We start from the raw sequence: 23,250 nt of genomic DNA, 5'->3' as shown, positions 1-23,250 counted from the left end.
GTACCGGGCGCTCCCCCCGCGCAATTCGAATTTTTTTTTTTTTTAATAAATGCCCCGCGGGACCCTATTTTAGCCCACACATCAAACCTAGGGGGTCAGGGGGGGGTCTACCCTGCCCCGTTATAGTCATTTCCTTCTTTTTTTTATGCCACCTCTTGTGTCTCGATCCTACCGAGACACAAGATGGCGGCCGCTCCGGACTGTTTCGAATGTTTACAGACACCTGTGAGCCAATCAGATTTCCATGCGCAAGTCGCGTAGCACGCCCGGTGCGCTCCCCGGTGCGAGTCCCGGGGCGCGCCTATAGATATATATATTTTTTTTAACCTAAATTACTCAAAATCCACTGGAGCACATATCTTGAGACATAGCAAAGGCATATCGGGCTACCTGTCCCTACAATTTTGCCAAGTTTGGTATAAATCCATTCAGCCGTTCGGGCTAAAAGTGAGGTCGACCGCCCTATGGAAATTAACATGGGGAAAACGCGTTTTGGGACCCCCCTTTTATCTCGGCCCCCGCTTGACGCATCCCCCCAAACTTTCAGGGAAGGACCGGAGCTCGACGAGGCCATTTTGAGGAAATTTTCAGGCAGATTCATCAACCAGCGCCAAAGTTATTCCAAATAGAATTTTGAGATTTAACATTGAAAAAAGCAGAAGCACTTCCTGGTCATTCAATAAACATAGAAGACAAACTACAGTTAATGTCGTTGACAGTAGCGAAAAAGAGGCCACAAAATTCATAACACCACATTGCTGAGTCATAATTAGCCCACAATTATCAAAAGATTAAAGCATGTTGTGCAAATTAAAAATAAACAATCTGACCAGCAGTGGAAAAATTCATCTGATTCTTCACTTGGATATAGATCAATGCACACATATAGTTCATCAATGCAAAATATAATCGAAAATTAGATCTTATTTACACATTAAGGAGATCTGCAAAAGTAAATATAAGTGAGACCTCTCTTTATTAAGCCCTGGATGGGCAAATAATTGCCTTTATTCGCTAGGCACCTTCCTTAATTGAGCCCTGGATGGGCTTAAATTAATATGTTTAATGCATCTGTCTTCAAAAAATAATAATAACCTAATCATGGATAAAGATGTTCTTGCCCCTTGAAACAACCAACAAGCCGTCCATTAACATATACAGCTGGCGCATGCGACAAGGTAGGCCAATCCTTGCAAATCTGTTTGACAACAAGAATAAAGATATCGCAGCACTATCCTTGGGATATTATCCATTTATTTAATCCTCCTTCTCTCTCCTCCTGCGCGATTCAACCATCTCGGTCTTGATCAAGACTGAGATGGTTAAAATGCGTAGGAGAAGAGATGGAGGATTAAATAAATGGATAATATCCCAAGGAGAGTGCTGTGATATCTTTAGTCTTGTCGACAAATATATGTATATAGATAATGTTTAATTTGGTGGAACACATTAGATCCAACCTCAAAAGAAGTTATAATCATATACAAACAAAACCATGGCGGTTAAGATGGGCTGTTTCAAAGTGATCAGCAATCTACTTTAAAGTGAAACTTAACCCTGATTGCTAGAAACCTCTACAAATCGTTCATTTCTCCACTTGATGCGATCAAGAAGACAACACATTTACTACCTGTAACAAATAATGTATGTATTTTCTGGCTGTACCAATGATAAAGCTGTAGTCTTAGTAGCTTAACTGCACTGTAAAGAACTGTTCAGACAAATAGGGGAATTCAATCATACTCAAAATAGACCAAGTAAATAAAGCATGCACATAGTAAATGCATTCAATTACATCAGTACATATTGAAGGTCATAATTTAAAATACCTTTAGTTTCAATAATTTGAGTCCCTGTTACCTCTCTGATGTCAACATAGTCGCCGGCTTGCTACAGAGGGGGCAAAAAAAGACTGCTTAAGAAACACTTCTTACTGAGTCACTAATAATACATCACAATTACATTATTCAACTGTGAATTGAATTCATTATTTGAATGATCTCCAAAATTATAAAGTTTCTATAGTGACAAAGTTCAATCATTTTAGTATATGCTAAACACATTTATAGTTACTGGAATATTCACATAGTTTTATCTTCGATGAAGAAAAGGGGAAGCTTACATCGCTCATCTTCTGCAAGTCTTCTGTGAATTCAACTCGAGATTCAAAGTTCTTTATAACTACTTGTAAATCATCCAGGGTTTTCCTGACATCTAAAATAGCAAATGAAAAGTTACGAGGAAAACCAGGACAAGTTCACCTGCTTCATCTTTGACAGTTACTATGTTAGCTGATAATGCCCGACAATAAAAGTGACCCCAAAATCACTGCAGAACACTTCTTTTCGCGTACACTTCTCACTTCAAAAACTAAGTCTTGTGTTTACAACGTAGAAGAGACTACTTACTGCAATCAAAACACACATTTATCAATGTAGGAAATGGAACCGGCTTCCAGATGTCAACCAATACCTTCTGGTAAACAACGTTGTTTGTATTATCATACATACAGCCATATTTCACTGAAGTTTAGATAGATAATTTATGTTCGGATAAATGAATCTTGCATGCAACGCATAGGAGAATTTCTTCATCCAATTTGTTATCTATAAATATACTTTCAATAAACTGTAGTTAGTCTTTCATAAATATGCGTCCTGATTTCCCTCATATTAAAAACAACAAGGAATTATGGTCGGCTTATAGCCCTGGGGGCAAATTCAGAGCAGAGAAAAACAAGCACCTTAGGTGTAGGTATAGACTGGACAAAAGAGTCCCATGGAGCTGCCCAGAGAAATACAACCGGTCATCCTGCAGCTGATTGGACCACATTTGAAATGCCATGTGAATTACTCCGGTCATTCAAACATAGACTGCCTAGGCCAACGGTGATCGAAACGGAGATGAGACACCCAAGGAGATGAAATTTAAAGTTGCAAGCCTGCGCTGGGGAGGGCAAGATGACTTGGTGGTACATTATGGAAATTTTAGGAATGCTAAGGTGCTGCCAACCAGAAAGGAAATAAGAGCCAGGCAATGCAGCAATTCTCAAAGAAAATTTTAATTAATGGAGAAGATGGATGAACCATAGGTGGAATAGGCACAAAACTAAATTTTCAACTTGGACCCTCTGCTGCAACCTTAGGTCACACCAGTGGCCCAGTTCCCTTTCCCGAGTTTATCCTTGCCACCATCGGTTTCTTCCTGAACTTACTTCATCCAAGTAACGAAACTGATCCAAATGCACCACCGGTTTACAGATTAGTGATTGATCTCCGAGAAATAAACAAAAACCGAACAGGGACTAGTCCCCTTCCCCACGCGCCGGCGATGTAAGCACAGCCCCCTGACCCCTTCTACAGCCGTGACGGACCCATTTCTGTGCACATCCGCGGGTTTTCCTGCTAACTCCCTCAGGCCCACGGAGGAGACGGAGACTGCGACGAGGCATCCACACGAGGCGGTGAGGATTGCGGACCATCCCGACCAGAGCCCGAACCGAGAGAGCAAGGTCCGAGGTATCCCGAGGCCCACCTTTTTTCCGAGGCGCATGCGTAGCAGAAGCAGCAGTACCAGAAGCCGTAGCAGTCCAGTCCAGTTCCGAGGCCTTCAGTTTTTGCTTCCCGGTGAGTACCATTGTTGGGAACGCATCTAGACGGGTTCATTCATTTAAGCCCGGTCAAGACGGGTCTGGGTACACAGACCCGGTATAGACGTGTCCATTTCGGTGGATGCGGTATGACGTGTCTCTTCATGAGACCGGTATGACTGTACTGTTCTAGCAGTGCATCCAGTATAGTATTGTATTTCCGATTATTTCAGAATTGTGTTATTCTATGTACCAGGTAGTATCTGTAATGTTTTAATGTCGTGGTATGAGTGAGTGTTTGCAGTCTATTATTGTGCTTATTGTGGTTTCGTTCAAACTAGTTTAAATATGCCGCTGTTTTCGAAATTACGTCAGATAGGGACTAGGAAAGGGATACTCGAAGAGGCAGTTCCCGTCCCGCCAAGGGACACTCCTGGACATTTTATGTACCACAAGCATGGTTTAGATGCCATACTGTACTTAGATTTATGGGTAGATTATACTAAGGATCTGAAAGAGAAATATAGATGGCCTGTCTCAGGGACATGGGATGCTGATTGCATCATGAGAGTAGAGGAAGCACTGTGGAAAAGAAAAGCCAGACAATCCCAGAAAGATGCCATAGTATTGTGGCGTAAAGAAGCGCATAGAAGAACAGAGAAAGAAATCCAGAAAGCAGAGAGAAGTAGAGAAGCATCAGAAAAAGACAAGGAAAAAGAACTACTAGACGAAGGTGAACGGGTTAAAACAGAACAATTAGACAGACAAAGAAATGCCCTTATTAAAGGCATGTACCCCCTCTTTGCCGAGGGTCTACCTAAAGTGACCCCGGAAGAACCCAGTAACTTGCCGCCACCACTGATCCAGACTAAAATCCGTAGTCATAAACAGACTGCAGCGGACATTTTCTTTTCCTCTTATTTGGATGACGCTGCTCCAGCATATGTAAATGTAAATGTACCTCCTCCGAACCCTGTCGTTCCTGTCAACCTAACTACTCCTCCTACTGTTCCTCCTGCTACCATCCCTACCAATCCTTTTGAAATGCAACCACCCGTAACACAAGTTCAACACGCATTACCAGCGACAGCGTTGGCAGTAAAACATGATTCAAGCCATGGCGATTCCAGTCTAGGAGCAGCGGGAGGGGGTCCCTCCACACCACCTCCGTTAAAACGATCATCACTACGAGAGTTAGCACTACAACACACGCCTAAAGCAGCTACATATCAATCCCTTAGACAGTGCCTTACCGATTGTATATATGATCCCGTACCAGGAGAAGGTTCAATGCTTATATATTCAATACGTTTAAGACGTGTTGCAGATTATTTGCTTATTTTACCAGACATGAAAGAACACTTAGACAAAATCTACCACTTCATTAGAACGGGGGAGGGACCAGAAAGTATTCACGAGGCCATGGCACATAGAAAAGTGGAGCTTCAACGTATGCTCTTACAGTTTGATAAACAGAGTAGTGTAGAAAGTATGTACAGGAAAATTCGTAAAGAAATTCTTGATATACACGAGAAAGAACAAGCCGAGAAAGAAGCTGAGAAAGAAGACGAAGTCTCAGAGGACGATGATTTAGTAGCTGAGAACTCAAGCAAAATAAATTACGTAGGTAGGGCAAGACCATTTGACAGACCCATACGTCTAGATTACAATAAACGTTCTCTCTCTCCAATACCAGAACAATATTCTCTCGAACACATATTCCAAGCTACTGACCAAAAATTGAAATAAAGGAGTAATTAAAGTCATACTAGAACAACGACATAAGTACATGACTTTCCTGACCCCGCATTTTGTCCCTGTTCCACACCGAGAAAGAAAGACCTTTTACCTAGATAGACAGAATCCTTTACGAGAGGTTCATCCCGTTAGAACTGACGGGGGTGCGCTTCAACGAGTATTTGTTTATACACCCTTGACAAAAATGGAATTATTGGAAATGAAAAAATTACTGCCCTGTCATGATAAAGACCCAGCAGGGTTTCACCGTGAATTAAAAGACATGCTCCGTATGGGGGAGTATACATACGCCGATATCATTAAGATGTTGAAAGTACTGTTACCAGCAGGTATTTATGAAAAAATCCAAGAAAAAGAATGGGAGGTGGGAGAGAAAAAGATTAATTGGGCAGAATTGGAAGACGAAGATAAAAAAGAGCCCCAGGTATTGGTCTTTCGGACAAAGCTAAAGAATTACCCGAGCTATTGATACAGGTCTTGCCAAGATTATTGACTACTAAAAAGGAAGATTGGGATGCCATTTCAGCCTGTAAACAGAAACAAGATGAAGACACTAGTGATTTTTATTCTAGATTTGAGAAATGTTTTCTTATTAATAGTGGCTTGAAGACCAGTAGTGAATCGTACCCACATCTTTTTGTGACCAAATTAGTAGAAAATTCCTCACCCCAGATCAAAAATAGAGTACTGAAGGTTGAAAGTACCTGGCAAGCTAATAGTCCTTCCCAAATGTTACAAATGTTACAGTACCACCAGAACAGAATTATAGAAGAACAAGAACACGAAAAGAGACGCATGAAAGACAAGAAAATGAAAGTACTAGTAGCTCAATCAGTTCCAGCCGATGGTCAGAGAAAGAACATGGCACCTGTCAAAGGGAACTGCAACTACTGTAAAAAGCCAGGTCACTTTATAAATGAATGTACTGTCCTGAAACATAATATAGCTACAGGCAAGACGAAAGAAAGACCGCGTCCTCCTAGACAGGAACATGTCCCGCAGAACACGCAAACTCCACAGAACGCGCAACAGACAGTAGCCGTACCCCAACCCATTGCTGCCGCACAACATGTCACACAACAAATGTACCAGTATGCACAATAAGATTACCCTGATTATCAACAGTACTCATGAAACAGCCTAGAGAGGGAGGTTGGCTTGCCCCTTATTGAGGTTCCTGTAGATCAAGAGGGTCCCTATGTGCACAGTCATGTATTAGGAAAGGACAGAAAATTTCTGATTGATACAGGGGCGAGCAGAACTACCATCAGTCACGACGAGGTTCCAGGGGCACCCCTCTCAGGCTCACAGAATATTTCCCTGGGATTTTCAGGAAAGCCTATTGTTAACGAAGTGTCAAAGCCAGTTTCCCTAGGAGTTGGTCCATTGTCTCGTACTACAGACTTGTTGCTTACGAAAGCATGTCCAGAAAACTTGCTTGGTATAAAAATATTGAAAGAACTAGGAGCAGTGATTTGTTGTTCTCCAGAAGGAGTGAGGTTGTTTTTACGTGATTTTAAAGGACATTATGTGTTAAGAGATTTTGATCCCAGACTTCAGAATGTACCACAGCACTTATGGGCGAAAGGTCCGACTGATGTAGGTTACATGCACATTACACCATACCGTGTTACACTCAAGCGAGGAGTCGTACTGCCACGAATCCGACAATACAAGTTACCCCCTGATGCTGTAGTAGCCTTACTGAAAATTGTTGATGAACTCATTGAACAAGGAGTGGTTGTAGAAACTGACTCCAATATATGCAATTCCCCTATCATTCCGATTCTCAAAAGAACTGACCCAAATGCAACATCGTTTTACAGATTAGTGATTGATCTCCGAGAATTAAACAAATGCATAATACCCCAGTACCCGGTGGTCCCAGACATCTCTTCCCTATTGACTGCCATTGATTCCGAAGCAGCGTTCTTTACTGTAATTGATCTCAAGAACGCCTTCTTTAGTGTACCAATCCATCCGGAAAGCCAATACCATTTCGGATTCTGTTTAAATGGCCGAAGCTTCAAATTTGCAAGAGCTCCTCAAGGGTTCACAGAAAGTCCTAGTATTTATAGTCAAGAGCTAAAAAGACAACTAGACAGTATTCACATGCCTACTGACACTGCACTGCTCCAATACGTTGATGATCTTTTGATCACAGCACGGACAGAACGAGACTGCGAACGTGCATCACTGACAGTCTTATACTTCCTGGCAGAAAAGGGGCACAAGGTGTAATCCTTGTACGAGTCAGCATGGGACCAGTACAAGGATTACATTAAAGGATACTTCTGGTTCATAGGTCCTGTTCAAAATAGCAAAATAATACGTAGGTTAACAAGAACTCTTGAAGCAGTACTGAACGAAACTACTTTTGCCTTAGGAAAATTAACAGAAGAGCAGTCTGCTATGAGACTTGTTGTTCTTTAGAACCGCCTTGTTCTTCACGTCATCCTGGCCGATAGGGGCGGAGCTTGTAGAGTGATCGGCTCCAGTTGTTGTGTGTTTATTCCTAATAACGCACCTTCCATGTATGCAGCAATAACAAGACTCCATAAGATAGCTCACCAGATACACCAGAATCCAGGCACCTGGACTTGGTCCGGTTGGCCCTGGAGGGTGATATCAGCCTGGGGCTGGACAGTACTGTCATTTTTAGGGATAGTACTGCTCATAGTGTTCAGTTGCTGTCTCTGTCTGCAATGTGGCCCAGCGATTTGCGGCTTGTGTGCCACTGCTTGTGTTCCCCGTCCACGTTCACGTTCCCGTGCTCGAATGAAAAAAGACGAGCAAATGATGTTATATGAACAAATAGATGGTCTCATGAAAATAGATATATCCGAAAGGACGCAGTAGGGGACAAGGAGGGAATGAGGATCAATTCTGCAATATCTAGCAAAGGTGTCTTCAAACACTCGATTGAGAGCTACCTGCAGCTCACAGACACCTTTAGAGTACATCACAGCCTTGAGTTTTTTTTAAAGAAGCACAGGGCACATTTTCCTTCTAAAGTTAAGGAGAGGCTTTGTTTATTTAATATTATCACCAGACTGCAGGGCCTGATAATGAGCAGTGCTCTGTCAGATTTATGGCCCAGGCTGGGGCATAGAGGTTAACAACTGAAGCACTGAGGTATTCAACCCTTATATAAAAGTCCTTGTCAACTCAATATTGGAGCATGAGAACAAAAATGATGTTTCGGAATGCTTTTAAATGGGAGATAATTAAAATGAAAAGTTACCTTAATGATTAAGTTAACTCTTCATTTTAATTTTAAAGCATTGCATTTACAAACAGTAGGCCTATTGATCCGGGTGGCCAGTAGACCGTGTATATTTATAACTTTGTAGGAGAGATTTAAAGTGCATAAATGTTTTCCATATTGTGAAAATATTTTGCAGAAAACTTTTTCTACTTTAAATTTCTCCCATTTAAAAAAATTGTTGTACGTTTGTGTTTTACATGCAACTGTTCCACATATGGGGGGCGTGGCCAAGCCGGCGGCGATGATGGCCACCAGCTAGAGAGGCTCTCACCATCAGCCTGGCCCTGGGGTGATTTCCCCAGTCATCTGCGAAGCAACCTTCACCTCATCCAATACTGCGGGCAGCGAGGGCGGTGCTGAATCTGCAGGGCTATTTGCAGCGTTCCAGGTCTAGCTTGACCCGGAGAACCGTCATACAGCGTGAGGACCGGGCCTACCGGCGCTGTTTATAGGGCGCCTGGCCGGGCCCACACAGCACAGCGCCCTGCGAGTTTTCTTCGCAGCCAAGAGCGGTACCAGAGAGGCCCCGGGTGAGTTAGGCAGCGCTCTGAGATCCCCCTCACCTCCGATTGCTGGTGTTGTAGTCTACACTCGGGTCGGCTGGCCTGCCCCGCGAATACAGCGGAGTAGTTTCCGGCGCCGTGGAGACAGGGCCCACGCGCTGGTATCGTTAGGGGTTGGGGCGCCGGTCTGGGGCGGCGGACGGGGCAGGCGGGAGCGTTTGGTGCGTCTGCCTGCTGCCCTTTACTGCGCCTTCAGCACACGCCCCGGGGGGCACTCCTGAGGAGTATTTGCATCGCTGAGAAGACCGCGCTCCACCGGCGGCGCGCTGTGGGGGGCCTTTAGCATCAACACATTACCGGCACATCGGCAGCGCCTCCAGCTACACGGCGCAGAACGGCATTTGAGCCCTGGTGGGAGTAGGAGTGGGCAACATCCTGTTGTCTTGAAGGCATTCTTTGATATATACACTTTCCAGGCTGTGGAACCTGTGGCCCAGTGTTGTAGACTTCCTTGTGGGTTTAAGGAATTTGCTATGTAGATGCCTCCTGACCCACTTCCTCTTGTATCCGTGGCTAAGGGGAAGGAGGTTGCTTTGTGGGCCACCCTAGAAATTAACTGTCCAGCTGTTGAGCGCGCTACCTTTCGCTAGCAAATCTATCAGATGTCTCACATGACAGTTGCTCCACGTTAGGTCTGAGTGCTGATAGTGCCAGCCATATCACTGTTCACCAGGAATTACCTTGCCAATCGCCTCTCCTGCCTTGCTACCAATGAGATTGATCCAGCAGGCCTCTTGATCAACTCTGCAACCAGTGGCAATTGTCTGTATCTAGCGGTGCACAGCAGTTACTTTGCGCCCCAGTGTGCCCACGTTGCTGGTGACGTGTATAGCAGGATTCATTGGCCCGCGCAGCTCTCTGGACTCCCTGGATTGTCTTGTCCCATTGCTTTTACAGCCCTACTTTGAGGATATGGGTCGTAAAGACCCTAAACAGAGCACCCTACCTTTCCGTAAGACGGCAGAGGGAACGACGCTCCCACCTGAGATGGCGGAGAAGGCGACCACTGCTGAAGCGCCGGACCCTCCTGAGGCCTTGGTTGCGTCACTACTGCTCGAGATGAGGGCAGGTTTTAAGGCATTAGACTTTCGCTTTGACTCTCTGGATCAAACTATCGGGTCCTTGGGCGACAAAGTCCAGGCCCACGATTGCGGTCTGGATGGGGTGGAAGCACGGGTGTCCGACCTGGAAGATGGGACGGCCCAATCGTTGAAGAGACTGGAACGGACGCAACGCCTGCTAAAAGAGGTTGCTATCAAGAACGACTACTTAGAGGCATGTGGGCGACGCAACAACGTTCGCATTATGGGAGTCCCTGAGACTATGTCCACAGGCCGGATGGACCTCTTCGTCGAGAAGCTACTTACAGAGCTGTTTGGCAGCAACACTTTCACTCCTGGCTTTGTTGTTGAACGGGTGCATGGTTCACTTGGCCCCCCCGAATCCAGCCCCCCCCCCCCCCCCCCCGAGACTCTTCGTTGAGAGACTCCTGAACGTCAGAGACAGCGAAACAGCATTGAGATTGGCGAGAGAAAGAGGAGTAATTGAGTGGCAGGGTTCGAAACTGTCTTTCTACCCAGACTTTACCACAATGGCCCAGGAAGCAAGACGGAAATTTCAGGGAGTGAAGGCCACACTCGGCAACCTTGGGCTTAAATATGGAATGCTATACCCAGCAAGACTGAAAGTTGACTTCAGCAGTAGGTCTAGAATTTTTGACACCCCCACAGAAGCCCAGGAATTCTGTTGCATGTATAAGATGCGGAGCTCGTAGGGGGGCGCGCTCGCCTCCCCGCCACACAGCGGATCGGATGCTAGTGCAAACCTTTTCTCAAACCCCAGAACTGGATGATGGTTTGATTGTAGTTGCTTCCATTAATGTTTTACTTTGGGGACTTCATATTTCATAGCGTACTTAATTGTTGTGTCATTTGGCCGGCCTGATTGCGGGCTGCCACCCCCCCCCCCCCTCGGTGTATCCTTTTCTGTTTGGTTTACTGCAATCTTGGGGTCCACTTCTTGGTCCTCGATTGGTTGCCTTGCAGTCCCTATGACCTACGGGCTGGAGAATTTTGAGGGGGTTGGCCACCTTCGGGATGGAAGGCGGCTGGGCGGGGGGGGGGGGAGGGGGGCAGGGACCAGATTTACGCGTTGTTTTGGTTGTTCACACTTTATAGTAGCATTGCTCGTCACATCACCACTGAGTACAAGTCCTGTCAGACTAGGGGTTACACAATGGTCAAATGTCACGGTTAGGTAACATACAGAGGCCCTCGGCCGTCCCCTTCATGTCCTGGAATGTTAGAGGACTCAATTTAATTCAATTAACTTTATTTCGATAAAAGGCATCATAAAAGTTCATAAAAGATACAATAAATACAGTCATAAAATATTTATAAAAAACATATACGAAAATACTACACTAGATACAGGTATTACATATGTCTTAGTTAATCGAATTCATCACAATATAGAACATAAAATATGTGTTCATTTAAAAAATTTTAAAAAAAACTCTTTAAATTTCTAGTAAACCCTATGTAAACATTTCCAATAAACATAATCGGTGCCAGCTGTAATCTGTGATCTTCTTACAATTCATATTTTTTCTCCCGCTTTTTTCCTTCTATAATACACTGCAAGCAGATACCTACTAATGCCAAATACAAGAACCTGACGTGTATCTGTTAATAGGATTCTTTCTGCATCTCTACACCTTCGTACTCCTAGATTTATACAAAGAGGTTAAATCCACTTTATCCTTTGAGCCTTGTAGGCAGGACAGAAGAACAGAACATGTGTGATGTCCTCCCTCCCAGCTCCATTGCACATGGTGCTTTGTCATCACTGTTTTTGTTCCACCTTGCAACACAACTTTTTAACAAGAGTATTCTATACCTAAATTTGAGGTATAGGGTTTTAGCTAGTGGAGGGTTCACTTCATTCAGGAAGGGTTCATAGTGAGGGTCTACCTTGAACAACAGAAAATCTCTGGTTAGGGAGCCATTTGATATATCATTAGTTCTGTGTTCATTCATATATACCCAAAAAATAGCTTTTAATGTCCTTCTCGAATTTGTAGTTAACGCATTAGGACTATTCCAAAAATGTGTCAGTCCTTCCCTCTCAAACCATACTCTTATGTGTGAGAACCATGTGATACCGTTAGAGATATCCAGGTTTTTTAGCTCCTCTAACTCTGCTCTGTAATAGAGGAGTGTCGGTGTAGTCCATAACCGTACCCAAAACATTAGTGGTCTAAGTATTGCGTGATAGTCAGTGCGCCTCATCTTGAGGTCTAGCATCATCGGGATTGTGGGAGTACGCACAGGCATCTTTAGAAGAGATCTATAGAATATGTTTTCTTTCACCTCAAATGATATTTCGCATGCAGGGCCCCACAGTTCTGCCCCATATAGGGCCGCCACTTGAGCTTTAGCACGGTACACCTCAAGTGCAGGAAGCACAGCTTTACTCTGACTTTCCACATGCCTTTTTAGTATGGGGCGACTGTTCTGAATCAAGAGTAGCTTGCTTTTATCAATTTGGGTTTTACACTGCATTTTAGAATCAAGTGAGACTCCCAAATAGTTAAAGTTTTGAACATATTCCAATTTTTGATTACCTAGAACCAGATTCCCTCTAAAGGAACTGTGGGGGTTTATGGCCATATATGTTAGAGGACTCAATAACACCCGTAAGAGGAAGCAGGTGATCCATTATCTTATTCGACAAAGTCGACATAGTATATTTACAAGAGACACATCTCCCCATTACTGATTCAGCCCATTGCATTAGTTGGGGCACACACAGATTCTTCGCTAATTACAGTAACTACGCCAGGGGCACAGCTATATTGATCCATAGGAGAATCCCCTTTACACTCAGAGAAGTGGCCCGAGTCCCTGCGGGCAGATATGTGATAGTTGCAGGTAACCTCTGTGGTCACAAAGTCACATTTGCAAATGTTTATGCTCCCAATGCAGATGCCCCTGAATTTTTCTGTGACCTAAATGCACGGATCTCGATGCAGGATTCCCAAGCATTGCTCCTGGGTGGGGACCTCCATTTATTAATATACCCCGTGCTAGACCGCACTTCTAAAGGACCGTGCACCAAACCAGGAGCGCGGCGCGCCCTGAGGGACCTCTGAGCAACAAGTTAATTGGCGACGGCCTCACCAAATACACCCATCACTCTGGCCTTCATGGAACCTGATCTAGGATAGACTATTGGCTGATTTCTCCTGTGATTGCAGACTGGTTTGGTTCCCATACTAGGCTCCCTTGCACATATTCCGATCACTCACCGATAGTTTTACATTTACTGCTCCCACGACCGGAAGGGTACGAGAGGCAATGGCGCTTCCCCGGTAGAGCCCTCCAAGATGAACTGTTCAAGGCTGAGGTCCGGGAAGCTATAGAGGACTATTTTGAACTCAACACCGGCTCGGTTGACACAGTGGCTGTAATGAGGGAGGGAGTCAAAGCCGTTATCGGGGAGTGTGCATCTCCAAGCAGGCAGGGGTACTTAGGAACCTTAGACAGACGACCCACATTGAGCAGGAAACAGCTGCCATGGACTCCCAACTGGCGACCCTCCCTGACGCAACGCAGCGGATCGCGAGATTCTATACATGGGGAAATATCAAACGGCAAGACGATATGGGGAGGGCGAGCGGCTCGGCAGAGTCTCGGCACAGATGCGGAGACCACCTTACAGTAAAAATTATATTACCGAATTGCATTCTGCAGCCAGAGGCAATCACATTGGTGTTCTTAGAGAAATACAAGCTAGACTTTATGGCAGAACCAATATCTGTCGTTGATGACATTCTAGCCATAGACACCCTGCGAGGATCTACTGCCCCGGGATTGGATGGTTTTGCCGGGGACTTTTATAAAGAGTTCAAGGATATTTTGGCTCCCCAGTTAATTGAGGTGTATGCAGAGGCATTGGAAAAGCAAAGTCTCCCACCCACAATGCGTGATGCTGTGATTATCCTTCTTCCGAAGCCAGGCAAAGGCCACAAACAATGCGGCTCCTACAGGCCGCTGTCCTTATTGAACTTGGATTACAAATACTGGCGAAAGTACTTACCAACAAGATTTCACGCTGATGGAGTACATAATTTCTTCAATGCAGTCTGGCTTTGTCCCCAAACGCTCCACATCCTTGAACCTCCGAACACTGTTAACTGTGCTGCACAGAATATAACCTGAGGTGCCAGCGGCAGTGGTGTTACTGGACGCAGAAAAAGAGTTTGACTCTCTGTAGTGGCCGTTCCTGGTGGAGGTGATGCAGCGCATAGGTCTACCTTATGGCTTCATCGCAACCGTTTCCTTGCTGTACAGCGGCCCCTCAGCACGGCTCCGATTGAATGGCACTCCGTGTAGACCATTTCGTTTATTCCGTGGGACTAGACAGGGATGCCCCGTCCCCCATATTGTTCATTCTAGCAATGGACCCGCTAGTCAGACATTTTCAAGAGCGCCACCTACATAGAGGGTTACAATTTAAAACGGGCCCACTTTTAGCTTCCCTATACGCGGACGATACCATCCTGTATGTCTGGGAGCCCCACTTAAACCTGGCTCCTCTAATTCGTGAAATCATACATTCTGGAGATTTTCGGGGCTGGGCATCAATTGGCACAAGTCCATCATATTCCCGCTCACGACGAGCACAGTCAAATGGGATTGCGAATTCCCGCTTGAATGGTGCCAGGACTCAGTGAAATATCTTGGCATCCACATCCACCTGGACACCACTCAGATTATACGTTTATACTATGGACAGACCTTTCATAAACTAGAAGAACAGGTGGACCGCTGGCTGAGACTTCCCTTGTCACTAGCAGGCAGAGTAGCCATATTAGAAATGGTGGTTCTCCCCAAATGTATATATTTTTATTAATATCCCGGTGGCCCTGGCAGGCGGTTTTTATAGCACTCTACTGACACTCATGATCCGTGGGGTGGTAACCGGGCCCGCGTTCGCTGGTCCATACTGACAGAGGGGGTTTCAATGTCCCAGACCTCCAATTGTACTTCTTAGTATCGCAATGCCGCTACGCACACGCTTGGTTCCACCCAGACGCCAGAGGCGGACCTGGTTCTCCTGGACAGATTGAGCCAGGTGCTTCCGGGTGGTTTCCCACGGGACAGGCGGGACATTTAGACGGTGTCACTGACTGTTTGGGCTTGGGACAAGCTGAGAAAGCGTACGGGTGCTACATCTCTGTACTCCTCCGCCCTACCACTACCCAATACCAGATGGTTCCCACTCACTGGAGAAGGAACAGTACAGTGTACGTTGGCAGCAGCAGATATAGTGAAGGAGGGCAACCTGTTCCCAAGGGGGTCATATTTTTTCCATAGATGAAGACGACAGATTCTCCCACGGTAGTTTTATGACCCGCTTCCTAATGAGCAGAATGAAATCTGCATTGCGTGCGGAGTTTCCCTCCTATCTGGTTGAACCCGACTCATTCCCCCTGCTTAGTTTGGTCCTGGAGAGCACTAGTGGCTAGCATCTAATTTCTAAAATGTACAAGACTTGCGCACAAATGCTCCCTGTAGACGACTCCAAGAATAGACAGGATTGGGAAACAGACACGGGAGGGCCAATCACAGGCGACCAATGGGAGAAGTTCCTCCGCAGAGCCCATTTTACACCATCCACGGCCCACAAGATTGATGCGACTAAGTCACACAATTGTTTGACATTAGCATTCCCACATGCTGACTTTCTGCATTTGGCTGGTCCTGTCCTCATTTACAGATTTATTGGGCCGCGGTGCATGAGACACTAGGGAAATTATTGGGATACTTCTGGTCCCCCTTCCTGAAATCGCCCTTCTGGGTTATACTGTCCAGATTCCCAAGAAGTAAGGAGATTTGCGTCCCTGGGACTATTGCTGGCGAAGAGGGAGGTAGCCGTCCACTGGGGCAGAAAGACAGCTCCCAAATTACAAGATTGGCTTAGTAGCTTAGTATATTGCAACACTAACACAGAGTTGTATGCTAGTCTTATGCCACCGACATCCTGCCCTAAAGACATATGGGGACCGTTGAGGGCACACCTGGATGCAGCTAAGCAGGCCTCCAACACACAGGCAGACAACGGTATTGTACCGGAGGGAGTGGGCTGAGGGGGAGGTTTTGGCCACACGGTTAAACGACACGGCGCTGCGGGACCACAATGTGAGTTAATTGCTTAGAGTGTTAGCAGCATATTGACTGCCTTGAGCATAGCTGCTCGGAATGGGATCGCGGGTGGAGGAGAGGTTTGTGTACCAACGTCTGTTGTGTGATGCCATTGATCTTGTCGATGTACTGTCCACTATTGTCCATCAAACTGTCAGGCACAATTTGTTTTGGTTATGTAGAGAATATGCGCAATGCAATGTGACTTTTCTCCTTTATTGGAAAAATAAAGAGTTTAAAAAAAACTGTTCCACATATGATGAAAGGTATGTCATGTGCCGCAAGTACATACGACACAGATTCTCAGTCACCCATACACATATATCCTAATCATATGCAATAATGTTCATACATCCCCAAAAGTCTCATTGACACGCATGGCAGCCCTGTCATAGTGGCCCTAGTCTAATCATTCAGTTCAAACAGTAATATCTGGCTCAATGGACATTAGGTTTAACGTCCGTGAAGCTAGGCATGAGGGAGGAGTGCCTGGTAACAATGCAGGAGTTGCTCACAATTTTCACAGATCAGAAGTAGCTCTAGTTAAAGAAAAGGCTGGAGATCCCCGATTTAACAGTACTATATAGTCATCTATTATTAACAACAGCATAGAAGCTATGGTAAAATTCAACATGAGTTAATTGTCAGAAGAGAAAGAAGTTACAATAATCTCTATCCCTTACCTATTTGAATTTGTGACCAAGAGAGGATATGTGCTGGAGTAAGTTGAATAAACTCTGACCAACCTTAGGAAATGATAGTGCCAATTTATATTTGCCAGGATCATAATCGGCTACAGGTACCAAAAAAACCAGCTGTTTTAGTAATACGTTTGGCCAAAGCTCGACTATCTCCCTGAGGGTATTTTGGTGAAGTGTAATCAAGTACTGAGTGGTTGCAAAAATTTCTAATTTTAAAAGTGCTGCTCCCAAATTCTATTACCACTGGGCAAGAAATGAACAAACCACCTGCTATGTTGGATGTTATCAAGTTATACTATCAAAGTTCAAGAGTCTGAAAGACCAGAAGTCACGTGTGAAGGAAGTAAATGATGTTAGAAGTTACCTACTGTGATTGACAGAAGCAATGTACAGTCCTGAGCTGTGAAAGACTGGCATCAGTGGGATGGAGTGGCAGGTAAATGGGGGACACAGAAATAAAGAATACATTTTCACAATATCAGAAGAGCAGAAATTCAGACACAAAAGTCCTGGAACAATTTACTGGAGCCCAATAAAAACAAAACTTTGAGGAAAGTTCAGCCTCATGCACAATGAGACAGAATAATCTAATCAGCAAATTCAGGGCTTTTTACACCTGGTGTCACAGAGCAAGACCTACTATGGATTCTGAGCAACTGGGCCAAGTACCCCTTCTGCACTGGATTGTCAATGGTAGTCATGATATCAGCAATAAATCATTCACCAACCAAAGACTTACTTTTAGGAAAAACCTGTACTCTTGGTCCCAGGGAGTATCTCCTCAGGCTCAAGGTACTTACTGTCTTCACAACCATTGTATGGAAGGTCCCAGTGTCCCTCTGAACAGGCACTTTCCTCTCATTGTTACTGATTTCCTGCACGAATCCCATCATGTTCGGATGAATGTGCTTCAACGCATCCAGGTCCTTCTCCCGAATGTCCATAGCTACTAGGTTGAATGCAACCGGGCCCTCTCGCTCCCTTCACCCACATGTAACATGCTTGCTAACAAAGGTAGTACTGACTCAAGGTCTTTCGCCTGATAATCTCTTTCAAAGTACCCCACTTGGTGGCACTCCTAGCAAGTCACAACTATTGAAATTGGAAGAACACATCTGATCTCCCTTCTACTGATGCACTTCCTTGGACACACCATAACCATATTTCCTGGGCCCTACTGAAGTTCCATAAGAATTACCCTGGCTCTTACCCTATGGATTAGAACCAGTCCGTGAAGTCTTTTTCCCCAACTTTGGTGTAGAATAATGCTGCTCCAACCCACTGAGAACCCTGTCAGCTAACCATTTGTCAGTCAACACTGAACATTTCTATGGATCCCTCTCTGTCAAAGCAGATGGGTATCGCCCAAGTGGGATAGAGCACTCCTCCTTGAGTCACTCTGTCACCATCAATTGGTTAAGGGACTGAAAGGCATTAGCCTCCATCTCTCTTACCCATTTATTCCAATCATGCAATAGACCATGAATCCAAGTTTCAAACAGAACACCATCCACACTCATGCAGTCAAAAAATCTCTGCAGATACTGAGCTGGCTTAAGCCTAATCAGAGCTTCCTTCGTTTGCTCATAGACCTTCAGAAAAAGTACTCACTCTGGTGAGTCTTATTTTATCAGTGCAAGCTATTTTTCTGTACTACTGGCCTGTTCTGGCGAGTTGAGAAAGAACAGGTGTCTTGTTCACGCAAAGTGAAGCAGCAATAAAGATGCCTTTAAAGAAAATAAGTTACTTACCTGTAACTGAAGCTATCAAGTATTGCTATCTTTCATAGATTCACATGCTTAAATCATTCACCGTCGAAGTAGGAGTTCCACTGTGCTATAGTAAAGCAGTATGTATAACTATCATAGGCCATAATGAGACTAGGCCATGAATTTGATAGCATATGTCCTTTTTTAAACTATGACCAATTAGTAGGTAGAACCCTCTAGGACACTCATAAGGGAGGAAGATTCCCTCAGATGTTCAAGTACAAGTGGAAAAAACATCCCTAACTATAAGGGGAGCCTCTCAGGAGAGGAGGGTGGGTCGCTACGAATCTATGCAAGATGCTAATATCGGATAACTTTAGTTACAAGTAAGTACCTTATTTTCTTAACTAGTATTGGATCTTTCATAGATTCACATGCTTGAATCAGAATAGCAAGCAGTATTGTAGAAAATGTAAATACCTTTAGAGGATGGTGGGTAAATCATTACACTTTTGTAAAATTTAATATGAACGTACGAAATACATCCTATATACATATAGATCTATTCACTGAAAAAAACTGGAAAAAAACATAGGTTTCAGGGGCGTTATAGTTAGTTGGACATTTCACTCGTACAAAACCATAGAAATTCCCCCAATATAGTTCGTTGAGCTAACTATAACTCGCGCCCGGCAATGCACTGCTGATGACGTCACATATCACATCACTCATGACATGGTCAGTGACATCACTGACGACATCTCAAATGACATCACTGATGACATCATCCAGTGAATGTGTGTTTTTGTGAAATTTAAATATGTTTTATATACGTATATGTCGAGGTCGATTGAAGAATAAATGGGTATGCAAGTGTCTAAATGGATGATTTTGTTTGTGTTAAACTGATTGTATAACTGACTAAGTGTATCTTAATGAATACATAGGTTAGTGAGTAATCTTTAAATGTGTAAATATCTATCAGTCTCTCACTTTGTGTATAATTGTCAGCATGGGTTGGCAAGTAGCTACATGTGTGTCTATATGGGTTATTAGTTGGTTTTTTGAGTATAGAGTGTCTGAGTGGTTCGTTGGGGGTATCACAGTGCATAGATGCATGAATGAGTGAGTCACTGTTTGCATATGTTGAAGATGTGTGCAGGACTGTATGGGTGGATGAGTGTGTGTATGGGTGTGGTTGTGAGTGAATGACCGCTCAGTAGTGTCTTTATGAGTAACTACATACGTTTTAAACTAGTATATGTGAGTATTGGTGAATGCAAGTGAGAATTTATGAGAGTGAGAGATTGGAAGAGTACCTGTATAAATGAGTATGTGTTTCTATAAGTGATTGTTCAAGAGAGTAAGTATGTGTTAGTTTCTGTAGAATTAAGTGCGGTGGTGTGTGTATAACTGTATACGCAAGTAAATGGATGTTTGATACTTTCTTTGCATGTGTGACTGTGTGTGAGTAACTGGATGAGTGGCGGTGTGTAAGTGTATGTATAGGCTTATGAGTACATATGATGAGTGAGTGCATGTCTGAGTGACTGTATAGGACTTTTGGTGAATGAGTAGATGTGTATGTAGATCTTGGTATTAGTGAATGGGTATGTTATAACTGGTAATGGTGTGTCCATTGTTTTGAAAATGGTATTTTTTATTTTAGAGTGTGTGTATATCAAAGGTTATATTAGGGTGAGAGGAGGTCTGCCACTCTATCACAAGGATGATGTCATCAGTGATATCAGTGATGTCATCAGCAATGTCATTTGAGATGTCATCAGTGATGTCATTTGAGATGTCATCAGTGATGTCATTTGAGATGTCATCAGTGATGTCATTTGAGATGTCATCAGTGATGTCATTTGAGATGTCATCAGTGATGTCGTGAGTGAACTCACTGACCATGTCATGAGTGATGCAATATGTGACATCATCAGCAGTGCATTGAGGGCGCTCGAGTTATAGTTAGCTGAACTAACTAGAACGGAGGAATTTCAATGGTTTTGCACTGCACGAGTGAAATGTCCAACTAACTATAATCAGAAAAAAGTAAAAAGGAGGCCCCCTTTATCTGTCAACTTAGGGACAGGGGAGATATATTGGAAACAACAAGTGTCCCACAGGGTTACCAATCAATTGGTAAAGAGTGGAAGAGTGGTACGTTGTAACTTTTTGGATGTCTAGCAATACCAATCACACAATTCTATAGGTTGCAGAGGTTCAGGAATATAGAGCATAGGCAAACAAATATACTCATTGGACCACCAAAGATTGCAAGCTTATATCACTATGCCACACCATGCACCCTATACAAACAAGATACAAAATTGGAAAACCAGAGAGTAGTTTTTGGAAAAATATATATATACTTTGTATATTTATTCAGATGAAAATTTTTTATCGCAGAGATCACAAGTCTTATAAAAAACATACATGTAATATGTTGAACATTTCATAAAAAACATTTAAAATCACATAAAGTAAACAGTGGTTAAAAAGTTCAAAAGAACGTGGGTCGACGCGGCGTTTCGGTTACAGGCAAACAATAGAAAACCTTCTTCAGGACCAAGTTCTAAAAGGAAACAGAAAATTACTTTTTTTGCAGTTCCAATTTATCAGACAGAACATTTCTCCAAAAACAACACTATTAGTTGGCTACATTATTTTGTGGTTGGTGTTAACAAAAGGGGAAAGATAGGTGGAGGTTGACACTATTGGTATTGCTAAGATACATCACATATCATTCATAGTACCAGAATATGGGGCCCAGTTTATATTAATGGGGAAGATTTCACTCATTTGAATATATTTATTATTTAGGTATTAGCTTTCAATTTACCTGTATTGTGTTAATAGCTTCCAGATAGATCCTGGAAAGCCATGAGCCGGTTCTAGAATCCGGTCAGGAACTGAATATAAGTTCTCGCTTGTATTAACATGCGCTTCAATGGTATCTATAAATAATAGTACAGTTTGGATCAATGATTTGTGTGCTCCATTCTTACTAGATAGTGATATTTTAATATAGAGTGTCGCTACCTTGAGATTGTTTAGGGATGGACCTCGCTCTGGTAGTAGGAGCCACCGATATTGGACTTCAGTTATGCTGTAAACAAGTACACCTTGTATTATACTGCAGTCAAAGGAGTGATTGCCAAATGTCAAATTGGTTTTTAATTAACTGTACTCACCCAGATCTGAATGCCTGGCGGCTATATATTTCCACGAGCTTTTCAATTGGCTTGTGTATCAATATATATCATTCACTTCATGGTGGGGGTTGTACTGCCTCTGTTTATTGCAGAAAGGTATAGAAACATTTATGTTAGAATCCTGGTTTGTTTTCTAACATGATTAAAATATATGTTAAAAAGATCTCTGTCTTAGGTTAGTCTTTAATGTGAATATAAATTTATTCTAAGCAAATATGTAAACTGATTTTTTTCCCACGGTGTTGTGGTTGTTTATATCCCTGTCATTATATGGGGACAGTACCAACGTCAATGTCAGCATATGTTTTGATGCCCAAATAATTAAATAGCACTTTGGGGCTCTATGATCAGATCTATATCGCGTGTGGATCATGTTAAGTTTACAGGCACCACAGTGCCTCAAGAGCGTGTGTTTCTTTTAATTTAAACGCTAGGCATTTAAAGACCCTTCTAATCTAAAACGATTTTAAAACGTCAGGGACACGAGTAACTCGAGCGCAAAAACATCCGATCTGGCGAGCGGATACATTAAAGCGTACGACCGAGTGTGCCGTGCTCTCCTTACCTTGGGCGTGAAATTCGGCCTCCCTGCTCCTACTCCTGCGGCGTGTTCCTGGGTCTCATCAAAATTGAAAGTTTCAAGAGACCGGGTTGTTTGCTCTATTTGTAGTACGAGGCCGCTGATTGGGCGGTTAGCCTCGCGTTTGTTTATTGGTTGGTATGGTGTCACCTGACTTTCTTTTGATTGTTTACCAACATGTTGGTAAACCTGACTTTCTTTTGATTGTTTACCAACATGTTGGTAAACAATCAAAAGAAAGTCAGGTGACACCATACCAACCAATAAACAAACGCGAGGCTAACCGCCCAATCAGCGGCCTCGTACTACAAATAGAGCAAACAACCCGGTCTCTTGAAACTTTCAATTTTGATGAGACCCAGGAACACGCCGCAGGAGTAGGAGCAGGGAGGCCGAATTTCACGCCCAAGGTAAGGAGAGCACGGCACACTCGGTCGTACGCTTTAATGTATCCGCTCGCCAGATCGGATGTTTTTGCGCTCGAGTTACTCGTGTCCCTGACGTTTTAAAATCGTTTTAGATTAGAAGGGTCTTTAAATGCCTAGCGTTTAAATTAAAAGAAACACACGCTCTTGAGGCACTGTGGTGCCTGTAAACTTAACATGATCCACACGCGATATAGATCTGATCATAGAGCCCCAAAGTGCTATTTAATT

At 43.7% G+C, this 23,250-nt stretch overlaps 1 protein-coding gene across 1 annotated transcript in view; it reads right to left on the bottom strand.

The window, feature by feature from the left end:
- URI1 (URI1 prefoldin like chaperone) overlaps positions 1-23,250 on the bottom strand; it is a 466,682-nt gene that overhangs the window by 146,147 nt on the left and 297,285 nt on the right. The window contains exons 5-6 of the mRNA XM_086947708.1: positions 2,123-2,214; positions 1,830-1,890 (exon numbers count right to left, since the gene is read on the bottom strand). Of these exons, the coding sequence (XP_086803834.1) occupies positions 1,830-1,890; positions 2,123-2,214 (153 nt within the window). The remainder of the gene's footprint in view (positions 1-1,829; positions 1,891-2,122; positions 2,215-23,250) is intronic.

Source organism: Lissotriton vulgaris, chromosome 12 (genome assembly GCF_964263255.1).
Source record: "Lissotriton vulgaris chromosome 12, aLisVul1.2, whole genome shotgun sequence".
Taxonomy (NCBI): domain Eukaryota; kingdom Metazoa; phylum Chordata; class Amphibia; order Caudata; family Salamandridae; genus Lissotriton; species Lissotriton vulgaris.
The sequence above is the reverse complement of the archived record's forward strand: the minus strand, read 5'-3'. Positions and strand labels throughout refer to the sequence as shown.